Here is a 17,317-nt window from a genome sequence, read left to right as displayed (position 1 = left end):
ATAAACAAACACACAAAACAATTAACTTTTCACCAGGCGTGGGGTTACACACCTAAAATCCCAACATTTGGGAAGCCGAGGCAGGAGGACCTCTGGGAGCTTGAGGCCAGCCCTGGTTACAGCATTTCCAGACCTATTATCAAAGAAACGCATGATACATGTTGGGGTATTTCTGGGAAAAGCACTCGTTCTAAGGGGATGGCAGGACAGGCTAACTTGCTCGATGCTGGATGTTATGAAATCTCATACCACGGAAGGGAACCAGCAGGGTCGCTTCCTCTGGGAAGGACTTGGCGCTGGTAGCCAACAGCTGCTCTCAAAGGTGTCTCCGCATCCGCCCTGATTCCAGAATTAGCTTTTGCGTTCCGAGCTTGGGTCTCGGTGAACGTCTGCAGCAGCCAGAAGAGATGCAAGATGAGTAAGTGAAATTTAAAAACTAAACGTCCGGTGCTGAGGCCGGGGATTGGCACAGCTGGACTTTGTGGGTCTCAGGTTTCCTCGGGCCCAGAAGAGAGCGGCAGGCAGGGAAAACCCCCTGGAAACCGCCCAGAAGCAGCTGGGGAGGCGGTGACCCGGGAGGGGGAAGAAGGGAGGTCACAGCCGTGCTGGCCCGGAAGCCAGGACCGCGGATCCCGCGGGCTGGGCGGAGGGCGGGGCTTCGCCGCGCGGCTGGCCAATCAAGCACCCGGCTCTTGGCATTTTAAAGCTCAATTTATTCATCCAAACAGTTAGAAATCAAATGATGGTAAAAGTGAAAAAGAGAGGTGCTGGAGAGATGGCTCAGAGGTTAAGAGAGCACCGGCTGCTCTTCCAGAGGTCCCGAGTTCAATTCCCAGCACCCACATGGTGGCTCACAACCATCTGTAATGAGATCTGTCGCCCTCTTTCCTATACATAATAAATAAATCTTAAGAAAAAAAAAGTGAAAATGAGGACCAGCGAGGTGGCTTCGCGGGTAAAGATGCTCGCCGCCAAACTTGGTGCCCCGGGTTTGATCCTTAAGACCCACTTGATGGAAAGAGAAAACCTCACTTCTGAAAGTTGTCCTCTGGCCACCACGTGCCCACTCACGTGCGCGCGCGCGTGCGCGCGCACACTCACACACACACACACACACACACACACACACCAAAATTTCAAAGAAACTTTTAAAATTGTACGGGTTTTTAAAGTAAAAAGTAATGAAAAGTGAAATTAATGGGATACATGTGTCAAATCAACAGATGGATTTTTTATTTTTATTATACAATGTCTTATTATGGTAGCCCAGGCTAGCTCAGAACTTGAGTGTACAAATTCTAGCAGGAACATACAATCTATGATGCTTTGTTGGATGTGCCACAGTTGAAAGGCCAGAAGCATTTCACACACTTGGGTCTTTATCCATTGTCCACCAGGATGGGCATGGGTGAAGACCAGCTCTGGAATGTTCTTGGAAACAAAGATGGGTGGAGGGGCCTCAGCTCCCTCGTCTGCGGAAATGATAACTGTCACCTGAATGTCCCATGTCCCAAGCCAGGGGTCACGCCTGGGGGATGGACAGCCAAGGAGGCCGGAGCAGGGATAAGGCCCACAAAGCCAGAGGAACTGATATGCCATGTGGGAGAGCACACTGCAGAGCCCTGTGGAAACCAGCCTGCCTCTCCACACCCGAGATTCCACGGGATTTCACCCATAAGGCTGTGTGTGCAGGTTCACCCCGTATATGTGGCAGGTGGAGGGACACTCAAGTTCCTTGTATAAAAATATCTGACCGTACAAGGGCCTTTCTATTACTCCCTTTATGTGACTTCATGTGAATACAAGGCTGTGGAAACTAAAGAGTGTCTCAGTCAGCCACGGCTGTGTAACAAGTGAGCCCAGGTCACCTTGCCTCACAGTGCCTTTGCTGACCACCACCATTTCCCCTCCCAGTGTTGATAACAGGAAATAACTGACAAGACCCCTCCCCCCACTGTGTCTGGGTGGCAGGAACTGAGACACAAGCCTGCTACATCTCTGCCCATGTGTGCTGTGGAATAATCTTTCTGTACACTGTGTGAATATATGTCACTGTGATTGGTTTAATAAACAAGCTGAACAGTCAACAGCTAAACAGAATGAAGTTAGGCAGGAGAATGATGGGATGAGGAAGGGCAGAGTCAGAGGAGGCGCCAGCCAGATGCAGAGGGAGCAAGGGATGAACTGCCATGCTAATAAAGGTACCGACACATGGCAGAGTATAAATAAGGAAAATGTAGGCACTAGTTAGTAACAAGCCTGAGCTATTGGCCGAGCATTTACGATTAATATAAGTCTCTTGTGTGGTGATTTGGAAGTGGCTCCTAGGACCAAAAACTCTGCCAAAAACAAACACACATACGTGTCAGAGCCAATGGCTTCTCCACCTGTTCACCACATCTTTGGCCAGCCTGGCCACTTCAGGAGATGAAGTTCATTCTGTTCCATCCACTCTACCCTTGCCACATTCCTACACATCCTATGGGCCCCCATGGCACATTCCTTGCCATGGCCTAGAACCTGTGAGCTACTCACTTGCTCCTTCCTGGTTCACAGGGATACCGAGCAGCCAGCTGGAGAGCACACTCTGTCACTGGCACCAAGACTCTTTTTCAACTCTAGAACAAGAGAGAGCACCCGGCCCATCTGAGGAAGGCCAGCTGTAGCCTCCCCAATCCTCTTTCCATGCTTCACCAATGCAGACATTACTAATCAATGGCAGGTGGAATTCCCCTGAGGGTGTACACAAGCTCTGGGGTCCGAAGCTCATCCAGGTCCCCATTTCTGGACTTAGTTTGCAGCCATTAAAAACTTCTACTCTCAGAAGTAGACAGCTCAGCAGTGGAGAGCACAGTCTGCTCTTCTAGGGGACCCGGGTTTCGGTTCCCAGCACCCACGTGGCAGCTCATACCATCTGTGACTCCAGTTCCAGGGGAACTGATGCCCTTACAGACAGACATGCAGGCAAAACACCAATGCACATAAAACAAAATTAAATCACTAAAAAAACCTCTATTCTCCTGGCCATGTGGGTTCAGGCACCCAGGATGCTGAGGCAGGAGGATTGCTTGGATGGCGAGCCTGCATCACTATCTCAGCTCCATTTTTCTTGTTTGGCCCACACACCAAGGACACAGTCCCACTCTGCTCCTGGGACGGCATCGTCTCTGGGTCTCCACCACCCATCTAGCCTCCTGAGACCCTCTGCACTCTGCTGTCTTCAAAGGCTTTGTGAGCGTCCAGGAGCTCCTGAGTGGACTGCAGACCAGCTCTCCGGCACCAGAGACAGCTGCCTCTCTCTCCTCTTCCCAAGAACCCCACTCCAGTGCCCCCTTCAGGGAGCCCCATCCCTGTCCACTTAGGACCCCCCCCCCCCCCCCGTTCTGTGCGCGCGTCCGCAGGAAATGACAGGGACTGAGCAAGGCTCCACTGAGCCACAGCTGGGGAGCTCACCTCTGTCGATCCTCTGCAGAAGGAGGCCCTGGATGACGTCCCTGCAGACACCCTCGGTGGTCAGAACCTGGCAGCCCATGGCCAGGATGTCCCCATCCACCTCAGGCTGTTCCTAGGACCACAGTGAGGAGCTTGGCTGGATGCAGGGCCCGTGTGCTCCCCCAGCCCTGGCCAGATCTGCGGGGGTGCTCTAGCTTCCCCGTCTGTAACAGGGACTTGCTCACCCATGGTCCCACATGCCATAGCATGGGTTACAGTGTCAGAAATGGACTAAGGCCACACAGCCATCCCACCTCCCAAGTGTCTCAGCTGGGACCTAGCCACAGCTGCTTCCTCTGAAGAGTCCTGTTAGCATCTAGTCACCCTCAGGCAGCTGGAAGGCTGCGACCTCCCCATCCGTACCCTTCCTCTGTTTCTTCCCTCAGCTGACGCCTCTCTGGCCCAGTCCTGCCCCAGGACCTTTGCACAGGCGGTTCTCCCCTATAAACCCAGACCCATGGAGCCCGCGCAGGCTCAGCACCGCTGGGGTGGAACTCTGGGAGTGTGTGTGGTCAGCAGGCATTAGGGATGAGCCAATGCACAGGGCACTGTGGAAGCCCAGAGGAGCCCCCACCCAGCCTGGGCGCAGAGGTGGGGTCTTGGGCTCCAGTGGCTTCAGGCAAGAGTGGGCACACTGTCCCCTCCAGACGGATGTCTCAGGTGTCCACTCACCGAGTCAGAGCTCACCCCAAGCTGGCTCCACACAAAGGGCCAGAGGATTCCCAGCAGCCAGTCCCGGGTGAACCTCCACCGAGCGGTCTCGCTGTCTGAGGTGAACTTCTGCAGGGGACACAGCCAGCCTGTAAACGGCCCCCAGCACTTTGGGGCTCAGGTCCCTCCCCAACCTCACCTTCAGCACAAGACCCCTGACTTTCTCCAGCTGCTCAGCTGCCTGGCCGCAGTCCAGAGCCGACGTCAGACACTGGTCAGCCAGTTCTAAGAAGGTGGTGACGGCGGCCGCCATGAGCTGTGAAGGAGACGCCTGGATGACCCCGCACCCCAGGATGACCCCACACCCCAGGATGACCCCACACCCCAGGTGACCCCACACCCCAGGACCTCCGCTCTGGCTCCAGTCTGAGGAAAGATGTCCAGTCTCCCTGGGGAGGACTCCTGTGCAGCGTACAAACTGAGCATGTATGCTGAGCACCAACCTCTTCCCCTCAGGCTGTTCCTCCTTCACGCCTGCGTCCACGGCAGGGCCCTATCCCTGCCTTCAAAACATGCTGTGGAATAATCTTTTTGTACACTGTGAAGTTTTGTCACCCAGATTGGTTTAATAAAAAACTGACTGGCCGGTAGCTAGGCAGGATTTTTGAGGCAGAGAGAATGTTGGGAAGAAGAAGGGTGGAGTCTGAAGGCCATGAGGAGACTAGAGAGAAGCAAGATGAATGTGCTGTGTTGAAAGAAAGTACCGCCATGTGGCAGAGGGTAGATAAGAAACATGGGTTAATTTAAAATGTAAGAGCTAGCTAGTAACCAGCCTGAGCTATCGACCGAGCATCTATAATTAATAATAAGTCTCTGGGTGGTTATTCGGGACACAGAGAAACTCTGCCCGTAAAAACATGTCTTTCTTCTTGTTTTAGACAGGCGGGGCCTCACACTGTCCTCAAACTCACTGTGAGGCTGAGTTCGACCCTGGCACCCTGGTCTTCCTGCCTCAGCCTCCCAAGTGCTGGGCCAGGCCTGCACGCCACACCTCCATCTGGACCAGGGCTTCCCGCCTCCTCCACTCTTGCCTTTACAGACAGAACTCCTAACAGCAGACAGAGCGGTCCACACCTGAGTGCGGCCATGCCCCTGCCCTTGCTCACACACCTCTGAGGCTCCCACTGCCCTCCACAGACTCATCCTCTCTCCAGGCTCTGCCTGCCTACCAGCTGGACTCATTCCTTGCCCATAAATGCTCCCTCCCTCCCTCTGCTAGGGGCCCCAATGCATCCTTCTCATTCACTCTTCTCACCTGTTGTGCAAGATCTTGGGCCCCAAACACCAGGCTCCGCATCCCCAGGAAGCCAAATGGTTCTGCCAGCTGGGCCAGGTGGCTGCGGTTTCTCTCTGCCTCCCGATAGCAGGCCTGCATCAGCTCCGGGTCCCAAGGGATCTCCCCAAATTCATAAACCTGTGTACATATGAACAGCAGTCGGACGAGGAAACACCATTGGCTTATGATGCAGACGGCCAAGGCGGACGTGCCACTGACGGCCCCCATGCTAACCTCCCTGCGGAGCCGAGTGCCCGAAGGGTTCTTGCGCAGGTGGTGAGACAGCCGGTCCATGCCCCGGATGAGGAGAGTCCGAACGGTTTGGAGCGTGGCTTCCACCGGGCTCAGCAGCGAAAGGGTAAGCTGGGGCAGTTGAGGATCCACCATGCTGCACAGGCATGCCTCCAGGGGGTCCCGGATCTCGGCTGAGGGGATATGTGGACCTGGATTTTCCTCCACCAGGCACTCAGTGGATGCACAGGAGCAGGGACCTCAGCCTGGCCAGCCGGGTACCCATTTTACAGATGAGGAAACTGAGACTAGGAGCAGTGAGACCTGGCGCAAGGGCACAGGCCGAGGAAGCAGAAGCTGATTCAAACCCGGGTCTTAATAACTGGGCTGCAGAGCAGACCCTGCAAGGCCACCGCCACCTCGTGTCTCCTACCTGGCCACGACTTAACTGGCCAGGGTCTCTCCAGGCTCCAGGCCACGCCCTCTCGCACCATCCCCTTCTCAGGCTGTCTCCAAGCTGGGCTCCAGACTCCCACTCTAATCCTCTCCAGCTAACGCCTATTCCCCAGGCCCCGCCCCGCCCCGGTTAGGCCCCGCCTTCCACCCGCGAGGCCCCGCCCCCTCAGGCAAATACCATGCATCCCGCTAGCCCCGCCCTGACCCCGCCTCCAGTCCCCCCTCCCCGGCTAGCAGGCCCAGCTCCCGAGCTCGACGCCCACTCCCGGCTGGCACCGCCCCTACGTTCCCTGACCCCGCCCCCCAGCCCCCTGCGGCGTTCCTGCCCAGGCCCCGCCCCTCGCTCTGGGGCCCCGCCTTCGCTCTCCCGGACCCACCCTCGTTCCTCGCTCCACCTCTCGCCCTCCCACACCTCTCACCGGGGCCCCGCGCCTTACCCGGTCTCGCTCACCTTCCAGTTTCTGCGCGCACTGGGCCCGCTGCTGCATAATCTGCTCGAACTCTGCGCGCACTGTCCTCTCCAGCTTCGCCAGCAGCGCGTCTTTTTCGGGCTGGAATGCGCGCAGCCCTGCGGATACCCGGGCCAGGACGGTCGCGTGCACAGCGTCGAGGAACTGCAGCGTCGAGGGTGGTGTGGGCGAAGGCGTGGGGCTCGGGGCGGCTCCCTTCCCTCCCTTTCGCTCGCCTCGTCCCCCCCGCCGCGTCCGGCTCCGCACCTCGGCGCAGGCCCGGGCCCGGGCGCGCCCCGCACCGCGCAGGCCCCGCAGCGTCTGTGCACGCAGCGCCGGCAACAGTTCCCGCATCAGCTCGGCGCTCAGCACCTGCAGGGGAGGCGTGAGAGTGTAGTGCGTGGCGGGTGGCGGAACCTGCCCGGGCCTGCGGGACACCGGGACACCGCTCACCTCCGCATCGGAGCCCAGTGTCGCGTCGTCGCCACCGGCAAAGCCCCGGCGTCGTCGAAAGAGCTGCACGGCGTCCAGGAAGGCGCAGGCCGCGGGCACCCGGCTGCGCTGCAGGACTGAGGGTGCCGTCAACCACGCGCTATGCCCCGGCCCTCCCCAGGGAGCCCCACACCTACGCCCATCGCCCTCCCGCTCCCCACCTGCGCCCCACCCTGGGACGCACCGGTGGCTCTCAGCCGGATGGCACCCTGCAGGCCGAGCCTCCAGGCACGCTGCGCTCCTCGCGTGCCCGCACAGAAGCAAAGGTGAGCCCGGAAAGGGTGCACGAGGAAGAGCGGGAAGCTCACCGGCTCCTCCAGCACTCTCAGCGGCTCCTCCTGAGCGAGGTCTCCTGAAAGCAGGACAGCGGCCTGAAAGCTGGTGTAACTTCCGGACCAGCCTGGGCTTCAGAGCAAAAACTCTCAGAGATTAAACACAGCCGGAGCCCTAGTACTACGTGGGTCCGGCGAGATGAACTCTGCATCGTTTTGGAGCAAGTGAACAGCGACAGAGTGTGAGAAACTCGAAGCCCAGGACCCCAGCTGGCCTGTGCACCCTGGCCAGGCTTGCACACTGTTTCCCACCATGTCTGTCTCCCTGCATGCTTTCTGACACTGGGTTTATGGTTTTTTTTTTATTATTTTGAACCATCTGTATGTTTATGCATCTGTATGTAGGTGCCTGAGGTAAGAGGCATCGGATGCCCTGGAGCCGGAGTTCTAGGCAGTTGTGAGCAGCCGGATGTGGGTGCTGGGAATCGAACTCTGATCCACTGAGCCATTTTCCAGCCCTAATTTTTATTGTATTGTTTTGTTACTTTATTTGTTTGTTTGTTTGTTCTCCAAGACAAGGTTTCTGTGTAGCCCTGGCTGTCCGAAACATATTCTGTAGTCCACACTGGCCCCAAACCCAGAGATCTGCCTGCCTCTGCCTCCAGGTGCTGGGAGGAAAGGTGTGCATTGCTTTTGTTTTGTTCTTCAGACTCCTTGCTATTTGGGTTTTGCTCCATTGGCTTTACTGATGTCCTCCCAGGGACGGTGGGTACTTCATTTCCTTCCCAAAGCAAGAGTACTCAAGGATCGATACCGTCCTCCAAGGGACAGCTGAGTCACTGTGGGTGGGAAGTTTATCTACTGGTAATAGATAAAGGAGGATCCAGTCAGCTTCACCAAGAGCACAGGCAGGGTGGGATGGCCACCGGGCTCGGAGGAAGCGACACTAAAGGGACGCAGGGATCCTTACCAGAGGAACTCGGGCAGAGGTCATCCAAAAGGCAGAGGTATTCACGCTGGGAGGTGAGCAGCGTGTACCCGGTCAGGGCTGTGGAGCCCAGGGGACGGCCCCCAGACTCATACTCCTGTGACCAACCAAAGACATGAGGCCAAACTGAGGTTGCCGAGCACAGGAGGCCATCGGCAAGCTTCCCAATCACTCCTCCACACCTCTGTCGGCCGTCTACAGCTCAGGACCGTGTCTGGTATTGGCCAGAACTCTGCCCTGAGCCACGCCCCCAGCCCCTCACTGGGGATCCTAGGCGGGGCTCCACCCTGACCACGCCCCCAGCCCCTCACTGGGGATTCTAGGCGGGGGCTCCACCCTGACCACGCCCCCAGCCCCTCACTGGGGATCCTAGGCGGGGCTCCACCCTGACCACGCCCCCAGCCCCTCACTGGGGATTCTAGGCGGGGGCTCCACCACTGACCACGCCCCCAGCCCCTCACTGGGGATTCTAGGCGGGGCTCCACCCCTGACCACGCCCCCAGCCCCTCACTGGGGATCCTAGGCGGGGCTCCACCCCTGACCACGCCCCCAGCCCCTCACTGGGGATTCTAGGCGGGGCTCCACCCCTGACCACGCCCCCAGCCCCTCACTGGGGATTCTAGGCGGGGCTCCACCCCTGAGCCACGCCCCCAGCCCCACACTGGGGATTCTAGGCGGGGCTCCACCCTGACCACGCCCCCAGCCCCTCACTGGGGATTCTAGGCAGCAGCTCTGGTCATCCACCCACCTCCTTTTGGCTGAACCATTCCAGACGTCCATCCCCACGCAGGACACAGAAGGTGGGTTGCCACTGTGGTGGGTGGCCCCACAGCAGGGTCAAGGGTCCTTGGTGCTCCCGGACTCGAGGCAGCTTCTGCAAGGGGATGCCTGCTGTTGTCGGGTCTAGAACAGGTTTTAGGGTCCCCTGAACTCTGCCCGAGTCTCAGTTGCTACCAAAAGCAGGGACGCAGATTTTTTTAAAAAAACATTTAATTGATTGATGGGGCAGGATCGAATTGTGGTAGCCTGGGTAGGCCACCAACTGCCGGGTCCCAGGGACCCTCCTTCCTCAGTTGCTCAGGTAGTCCGTAGGGAGCCTGGGCTACAGAGACCCAAAGGAAAACCAGTGTCACATGGTTTGATCACACGTACCCACCATACGCCCAAGGCTCAAAGGCAGCAGCTGCCACCCAGAGCCTGCCAGCCTGGCACCGGGAAGGCTGAGGCAGGAGGGTCAGGAATTCAAGGCCAGCCTCAGCTGCACTGCCAGGCTGGCCCAGCTACGTGAGACTCTGTCTCAAATAAAACAAAGCAAAATTGTAGCAGGTATGGGGGATGCCTGCGTGGGACAAGGAGAGTCCCCAGATGTGACCTCTGCCCACAGAGCTTCCCCTCGGCAGGGAGGGAGCGAGTGAAGAACCCCGGGTCCCAGCCCCCTGTGTGGTGTGGCCCTCGGGTGGCTCGCTCCACCTCGCTGGTCCTGAGTTAGTCCAGGACTGTCCCCCCGGGTAGGGGCGGATGGAGGCCATGGGAGCCGATTCGCGGCTACATCTCCAGGCTGTTTGACCTCACTAACAAACCCTGAGCAGGGTCAGAGGGCAAGGGGGCAGGAAACAAACACAGGCACTCGGTCCTCTCAAGGCGTGCTTCCCGGGGCTGCCCTGCAGGCAGAAGCTGACCCCATCTACCCCTTTGCCAACCTCGGGGCCTTTACGCACGCTGTGCCCCCGCAGGGACACACTTCCCCGGCCTCTGCCTGCCTCCACCCCCGAGCGTCCTGGTCCACCTGTGCGGGGAAGGCCCTGGGGCCCGCACATCCTCCATGTCCTCAGTCGCGTGTCAGCACCGCTGAGAACGTGGAGGGGGGTCGCTCCGCTGGGTCCCCGGGCCACGCACCTTGGTGTGGGACAGCTGGCGTCCGCCCGTCTCCCGGGGCTCTAGCTCCCTGGAGATCTGCCTCAGCACGGCTGCTGCCAGCTGCCTGCGGTAACAGGGCAAGAAGGCCCTCAGCAGGCCGTCCACTTGACCTGTGGGGGAGAAGGGGCCAGCACTGTGGCCAGGGGACCGGCCTGCCTTCTCGGGCCGAGCCGGCCAGCCGGATGAGCCCCGGCAGAGGCGAGGGACCCTGCCTCCATGTCTAAGAGGGCAGCCAATGGTAATCGCTGGCCTACACACGCACACAAAGGTCTTTTCATCCAAGTATATTGTCGCACCTCGGGAGAGTGAGGCCCAGAGAGGGGGACTCACTCACCCGATGGCACACAGCAAATCCAGGGAGCAGTCAACCCTGAGACTTGGAGAGATGGTTTGGAGCACATGCAGGGCTTTGCATGGGCTGTTCCCCTTCCCAATGCTGTCCCCACGCTCACTGCCAACCAGACACCCTCTTCCAGCCTGGCCTGCCCACCTCCCCTTGGGGGAGAGTCACCAAGTCCAGCCCCACTCTCCCAGGCCCAGCACAGGACAGACAGTGCAGGGAGCCTCAGCCCCAGGGTCCATGCAGCCACCCAGGCAGGAGGACCACCTGGGGTCAGGTGGGGACCCCACCCCTTCCATCAGGGCCCTTGAGTCCCCTAACAAAAAATGCCACATTTCACTTTTCATTTTGTTTTGAGACAGGGCCACATGTAGCCCAGGCTATCCTGGAACTCACTCTGTAGTCCAGGCTGGCCTCTAATTCAGGGGTCTGTCTGTCTCTTGAGTGGGGTGACAGGTGTGACATGCTCAGCTCCTTGAGTTTCATTTGAATCTGGAATCTTCCAAAGCCAAGCAGTGGTGGCGCAGGCCTTTAATCCCAGTCAGCGGGAGGCAGAGGCAGGCGGATCTCTGAGTTCGAGGTCAGCCTGGGCTACAGAGTGAGTTTCAGGCCAGCCAGGGCTACACAGAGAAACCCTGTCTCAAAACATTACACAAAAAATCTGGGACCTCCAAGCCAAGCCCACTCCTGGCAGCACAAGAGAATTACAGAGAACTACAGATCGGGTGCTGGGGGCCCAGGCCAGTGTGGCCTCCTGGGCAGCACGACCTGACGCCTGACCCCCGACCCCTGACCCCTCTGCTCACCCCTCAGCTGCTGCTGCTGCCGTTTGTCCAAAGGGCTGGAGGGCCGCACCCCCATCCTGTCACTGTGCAGAGCCGTCCTGGCCACCTCTGCTCAGGGTGCTGGGTGGCAGGCAAGTGGCCCAGGTTCCAGGAGGGCGCTGCCCCGCTGGGTCAACCCTCTACCCCCCCCCCGTCTGCACCTGCCTCCCCCCGTCCCCTGGGGGCATCCCGGACCAAGACTGGGGTTTCTGTGGGGGACAGTGGGGGCCGCCCCAGGGGAGACCAAGGCAGTGTGGGAAAACAATGTCCTGGGACAGGTGGGTGGCACATCTCTGCCATGCCCGCACTCAGAAAGCAGAGGCAGGGGTCACGAGTTTAGGAGGCCAGCCTGGGCTACGTGAACTCCTGTCTCAACAGAAGGAGCAGATAGCTGACTGAAGAAATGGATGGCCTGGGCCGTGGGCACACAACCCCCCACGCGCCCGTGAGCGAAGATGCGCCCTCAAGCAGTCTCCTTCTGCCTTCCCTCCCCAGGCTGGAGCATCAGCAGCGCCCTGCAGCACCAGGCGGATCCCAGGCGCAGTGGCCCCTTGAGGCCGGGCACAGGCGCCTGACTGACGTGCCCCATGCGGAAGTGCTCACACGGGGTCCTCACTGCCCCTGGCTGCTGGAAGTCCCCGGCAGGGCGGCTGCTTCCCACTGTGTCCTCACTGGCTCGTGTCCCTGCCTGTCCCACTTCCTCATTGTCGCAGCCCAAGGGTCCTCGGGGACCAGACACCAGAAGCAACTTCCCACCTGCGGTTCCGGACCCCACCCTTCCGTGCCACGCTGGCTCAGGGAGGTTTCAATTCCCACTCGCGCCGGGCTCGTGTGACCTTCCTGGGGATGCCCCTGACTCCCACACTGCGCCGGGCCCGCCACCCTCTCCCACCAGGTCCACTTCGTGCTCCAAGGCAGCGGCTGCTCGAGCTCTAGCCACTGCGCCCACATTTCAGCCTCTGCAAGAGGAGGTGGGGGAGCAAACCGTCTAAGGGAACACCCGAGAGTCACCTCGGACACTTCTGCCATCGTTATGCGACCCAAGGCATCATCAGGGGAAGCTCACCGGAGTTCGCCTTGCTCAAGCCTGAGCAGGCACGCAGGGAGCCGGAGGGGCAGAGCGCAGGGAGCCTGAGGTGCCAGGTGAGCCCTGGCATGTTCCCAGCGGCAGGGATGCGGCCACACGGCCGGAACACAGCAGCTACACGGTACCCGAGCCGGTTCTGGGACCTGGGGGCTCACATCGCCCCCCCAGTGCGCAGTCCGCGGCCCCCGAGCTCGCCGCCCGGCCCACCCTCGGCCACCAAGAACCACAGTGCCAGAGTTCCAGAACGCTCCGTTTAATCCCCAGTGGGTCCCTCCGCGGCCCGAGGCCCGCCCCGATGCCCGCCCGGCCGCTACAGCGTGGAGTGCTTCTCGAAGGGCACCGACAGCAGCCGCGCGGCCGCCTCGTCCAGGAACCAGCAGAGGGCGCCCGTGCGCGGCTGCACCATGGCGGCGGGCAGCGCGCCGTCCTTGTCCTCCAGGATGCGCTGTGGAGACCGGACACCCGCCTCAGATCCCGCGCCCTCAGACCCGGCCGGGACCCGGGATCTGCTCGGACCGGGGCAGGCGCCCGTGGGGTCCTGCTGTGCGCTCTGCCCCGCACACCACGGGCTCTAAAGCTCCCTGGTTGGAGCAGGCGGACCCATGCGGCCCAGGCTGGCCTTGAACTTGGTCCTCCCAGTGTGGGGACAGAGGTGGTGCCGGGAGAGCTCAGGCTGTCGGAACTCCAGCCCGGTAACACGCCCCTTACCCACTAAGCCATCTTGCCTTTAAAAAAATGACAAACTTGTTTTCTTTATTTCTAGTGTGTGTGTGTGTTCCCGGCATGTGTCTGTGGACGGCGTGCATGCCTCGTGCCCACAGAGGCCGGAGGACGGCGTCTGAACCCTGGGACTGGAGCTACAGATGGCTGTGGCCTACCACGGTGGTGCTGGGTCGAACCTGGATCCTCTGGAAGGCCAGCGGCACTCAGACAGTTAGTGAGCCGCATCTGCAGCCCAGCCTTATTATTATTTTTCCTTTCAGTGTGTGAGGTGTCCCGCTCCATCACCTGCACCCTGTCCCTTGACACAGGGTCTCTAACTAAGTCTGGAACCAGGCCAGCGGCCATCAACCCAGCAATCCTGTCCTGACAAGGGGTGAGAGACACATGGCCACACCCAACACTCACTCGGGGCCGGTGATCTCTGCACTTTCCTCACTTCCCCAACCCATGACCACCATCTGACCTTCCGTGACCACCGTCTGACCTTCCGTGACCACCGTCTGACCTTCCATGACCACCCACCCGTGACCACCCACCCGTCTGACCTTCCGTGACCACCCACCCGTGACCACCGTCTGACCTTCCGTGACCACCCACCCGTCTGACCACCCACCCGTGACCACCCACCCGTCTGACCACCCACCCGTGACCACCCACCCGTGACCACCCACCCGTGACCACCCTGCCGCCTGTCACCTTCAGCACAGCTGCCTTGCCTTCCCCCGTGGCCACGAAGATGACGCTCTGGGCTGCATTCAGCACGGGGAGTGTCAGGGTCACTCTCTGCGGTGGTGGCTTTGGGGAGTCACTGATGGGAGCCACAATCCTCTCCTGCTCCTGGAAGAAGGCCAGGTGGACGGGCCACGCTGTGGGTGTTGTTTCTGCGGCAGGGGACGGACGCGCCCCTGCCGGGCCCCACCGAGCGCCACGTGTACAGGTTTCCTGACCATCTGGTGGGCTTTTGAGACAGGCTCTCCATCTGTGACCGAGGGGCCCTCAACCTCCCTCGCCCTCTGCGCCCTTCCCAAGAGCTGGGACACAGGCATTCGCCACCAAGCCCGAGGGATCCGAGGCTGGGCAGGGCTGGGCTGGGAGGGCGTGGGCACCAGACGCCCAGGAGATGGACACAGGCGAAGACGGGTCCCCGTGCGCACCTGCAGGAGGGGGTGACCAGGGAAGAGCGAGCAGGTGTGGCCATCGGGGCCCACTCCCAGGATCAGCAGGTCGAACACAGGCACAGCATCTCCTTGGAAGGCCTGATGGGGAGGGTGGGGGGTCAGAGGTCACACAGAGAGAGGCTGGAGCCAGGTCTCCATGTCCGGGTTCCTCAGCCTTAGTGAAGAGCACGCCCATCATGTTCTCTATACAACATGGTGGCCACCCCAGCACCGGGCAGCTTCGGCATGGGATGCAGTCTGCAGTAGTTTCTGAGGCTAAGTGTCACCCTCAGGCCGGCCTGAGCTTGGACAGGTCTCCTGCCGCAATCTCCCAGGTGCCGGGGCCGCAGGCACGCTACCACACCAGACTGATCCAGTCTGGGGGCTCGGTTTCCCCCGCAGTGACCTTGGGTCTGAAGATGAGTGTCCCTGAGATGTGAGGCCCCAGCCTGGGCCTCTCTCTGCAAAAGGCCACCCCCTCAGAGTGACAGCCTGCGTCCCCAAGTCTTCCGCAGCTTCTCTGCCAGTTCCCACTGGCTCAGTTCCGCTGGGACCCACCTGGCTCAGTTTCCTGGCATAATCCTCTGCGGCGTCCTCCACGGGCAGGGCAGGGTCGATGGTGAGGACCTGGCTGTCTGGGATGGGCAGCTTTGAGAGCAGGTGCGTCTGTGGAGGGGGAAGGGACAGGTCATCGAGTCATGTGACCGTGTAAGCAGAGGCCCGGCACAGCTCTGTCCAAACAGGAACTTGCCTAACGCCAGGAGCCCTGTGTCGCTCAGACGGGCTCTGCCCTGTGGCCTGACTCCTCAGGCTGCCCTTCTTCCAGAGCCAGATCTGCCTGGGGCTCCCACCTTAGGGACCCAGGCTGGCTGCGTCCAGCGTGCAGCTGGCCCCTGGTGGCCCTGGGAAGAGGGTACTCGTTGAATTCCAGGCCCTTTGATCTGCTCCGAGACCTGGGCAGCCAGCTGGCCTGTGTCTCCATGTCCCGCCTAGTGGAGCAGGTACAAGCTTGGAGCAAACGGCAAAGCGTAAGGCGCCGGTGCCCTGGGCGGGGATAGCGGGGCCGCTGCGCCCGTCAGCGCTCAGGACGCTGCGGACCCTGCCTGGGGAACAGATGAGCACAAGGCTCCAGCACAAGGCCGCGGGAAGGTGTGTGAGCCAGGAAGGCAGAGCTGGGCTTGTTTCAGCCCACTGGGGCCCTAAGACACCTACGGCTCGGGTGTCAGGCCACCTAGGGGACCCCTAACATCACATCCTCAACAGACTCCACCTGGTGGCAAAATCCGGCCTCCCTGGGTCACCTGGGTCGAAGACAGAGCTTTAACTGTGTCCCTGAGAGGGGCCTAGTTATCGATCCTTGCTTTATTTCTCTTAGGTGGGTAGCATGGGCATGGTCTCAGGTGGCACTGACTGGCCTCCGACTGGGTAGCTGGTGGTGACCTTGAACTCATGACCCTCCATCCTCCAGCTCCTCGGTGATGACAAGTATGCTCCACCTGGTTTACAGGGTGCTCGAATGGAACCCCGGACCTTGTGCATTCTAGGCACTCGCTCTACCACCTGAGCTACAATCGCCAGCCGAGGTACAAGCACTACACCAACTTTGTGCTAGTACCCACGCTTGAGTGCAGTTTGGGGGGCAGGCACCCCATTCACAGTGGTGCGGTTTCAAAACTGAGGTCCCTAGATGAGGGCCACGGGGACCTCCTGAATCTTTGGGCCTCGGTTTCCCCACCTTGAGGCGAGTGTGGTGGTCCCTGCCTCGGGGTCCATGTCACGGGGCCGGCCTCCCCAAGGGGGCCGTGGCAGACACCCGGGGGTGCTCTGAGCTCAGTCCTCCATGCCTCAGTTTCCCTGTGTGTGAAGCAGGGCGCTCCGGACCCAATGGGGCGGCTCGTGATGGAGGTGAGGGATGGGGGCCGACACACCCCGGGGCGGGCCGAGCCCACCAACAGCCATGGCCCTCGGGGCCTGGCGGCCGGGCCGTGGCCTCAGGAAGACGCGGTTCCTGCTCGGGCCAGGCCTGGTGGACGTCGCTGCACCTTCGGCGAGACCCAGGCGGCCCGGGGCCCCCGCGCGCGCGCGCGCGCGCGCAGGCGTGGACGCAGCTCCTGGGCGTTCCCGCGGCGGCCGGGCCGGCTCGGCGTGGCCCGCGGCGGCCGCCGTAGCCGGCTGCACGCGCCCCCGCAGCGCTCACCCGGTAGAGGCCGTACGTGCTCTCGGCGTGCTCGAAGGGCACGAGACGCTCGTCGCAGAAGCCGAGCGTCCAGCGCGCCAGGCTGGCGGGCCCGGCGGGGGCGGCGGCGGCGGGCAGGTCTCGGGCCAGCATGGAGACCAGGCTGCCGCCCGACAGGCCGAGCGCGAAGCGGCCACGGCTCCCCTCCAGGCAGCTCGCAGCCCGCTGCGCCACCAGCTGCGCCAGCGACGCGCCCAGCTCCTGCGGGCTGGAGAAGACCGAGATGAGACCCGGCGCGGGTGCGGCCATGGCTGCGGCGGGGAGGCGGCGGCGCGCCCGGCGGACGCCAGTGCGCCTGCGCCGTCGCGTCGGGCCCGAGCGCTGGACGCGTGCGCAGTGGCGCAGGTGACGCCTCGCCGAGGCCGGGCGGGTTGTTCCCGGAACCCCGTGCACGCTGTGCTCCAGGGTGGTGGGCGGGGAGTCCACGGTGCTTCCTGGTGCGGGGCGCACCTTGGTGGCACAGATCGTCCTTCCTGAGGGTGCAGCGGTTGTCTGCGGAGCCGGACGCACAGAGTGAGCCAACTACAGCACCATCAAGTCCGTAAGCCGAGCGCGCTGGGCCACACTCTCGCCTGCACTCGGGTGGCAAGGGCTGGAGGCTGAGTTTGAGACCAGGTTGGGCTAAGGAGTGGGGCGCTGTCACATATACCCATGACACCCCCGTGC

At 61.0% G+C, this 17,317-nt stretch overlaps 2 protein-coding genes across 6 annotated transcripts; both read right to left on the bottom strand.

Moving 5' to 3' along the window:
- Window positions 1-1,203: 1,203 nt before the first annotated feature.
- Window positions 1,204-11,573, bottom strand: Niban3 (niban apoptosis regulator 3). Of its 4 annotated transcripts, none has more exons than XM_028855951.2 (15): window positions 11,431-11,570; window positions 10,264-10,394; window positions 9,116-9,241; window positions 8,350-8,464; window positions 7,292-7,459; window positions 7,069-7,184; window positions 6,883-6,987; window positions 6,618-6,780; window positions 5,714-5,904; window positions 5,459-5,617; window positions 4,343-4,459; window positions 4,165-4,272; window positions 3,454-3,565; window positions 2,536-2,618; window positions 1,204-1,472 (listed from the first exon to the last, which is right to left on the bottom strand). In XM_028855951.2, exons 1-14 carry the CDS (start codon window positions 11,483-11,485, stop codon window positions 2,551-2,553), a joined length of 1,734 nt encoding a protein of 577 aa, XP_028711784.1. In that variant the 5' UTR covers window positions 11,486-11,570; the 3' UTR covers window positions 1,204-1,472; window positions 2,536-2,550. The 4 variants fall into 4 exon arrangements, with proteins under 4 accessions (XP_028711784.1, XP_037067723.1, XP_037067724.1 ...); XM_037211828.1 differs by lacking the exon at window positions 1,204-1,472 and adding an exon at window positions 2,229-2,339 and having other exon boundaries at window positions 11,431-11,571; XM_037211829.1 differs by lacking the exons at window positions 1,204-1,472; window positions 2,536-2,618 and having other exon boundaries at window positions 3,473-3,565; window positions 4,180-4,459; window positions 11,431-11,573.
- Window positions 11,574-12,772: 1,199 nt separating this feature from the next.
- On the bottom strand, window positions 12,773-16,937 carry Pgls (6-phosphogluconolactonase). Of its 2 annotated transcripts, none has more exons than XM_037211831.1 (5): window positions 16,613-16,937; window positions 14,974-15,081; window positions 14,413-14,514; window positions 13,955-14,089; window positions 12,773-12,980 (listed from the first exon to the last, which is right to left on the bottom strand). In XM_037211831.1, the coding sequence occupies exons 1-5, from the start codon at window positions 16,898-16,900 to the stop codon at window positions 12,846-12,848; spliced, it is 768 nt and encodes a 255-aa protein (XP_037067726.1). In that variant the 5' UTR covers window positions 16,901-16,937; the 3' UTR covers window positions 12,773-12,845. The 2 variants fall into 2 exon arrangements, with proteins under 2 accessions (XP_037067726.1, XP_028711766.1); XM_028855933.2 differs by having other exon boundaries at window positions 13,955-14,095; window positions 16,613-16,933.
- Between the last annotated feature and the right edge of the window lie 380 nt (window positions 16,938-17,317).

The sequence above is a fragment of the Peromyscus leucopus genome, chromosome 17 (assembly GCF_004664715.2).
Source record: "Peromyscus leucopus breed LL Stock chromosome 17, UCI_PerLeu_2.1, whole genome shotgun sequence".
Classification (NCBI taxonomy): Eukaryota; Metazoa; Chordata; class Mammalia; order Rodentia; family Cricetidae; genus Peromyscus; species Peromyscus leucopus.
This window is presented reverse-complemented; position numbering and strand designations above follow the sequence as displayed.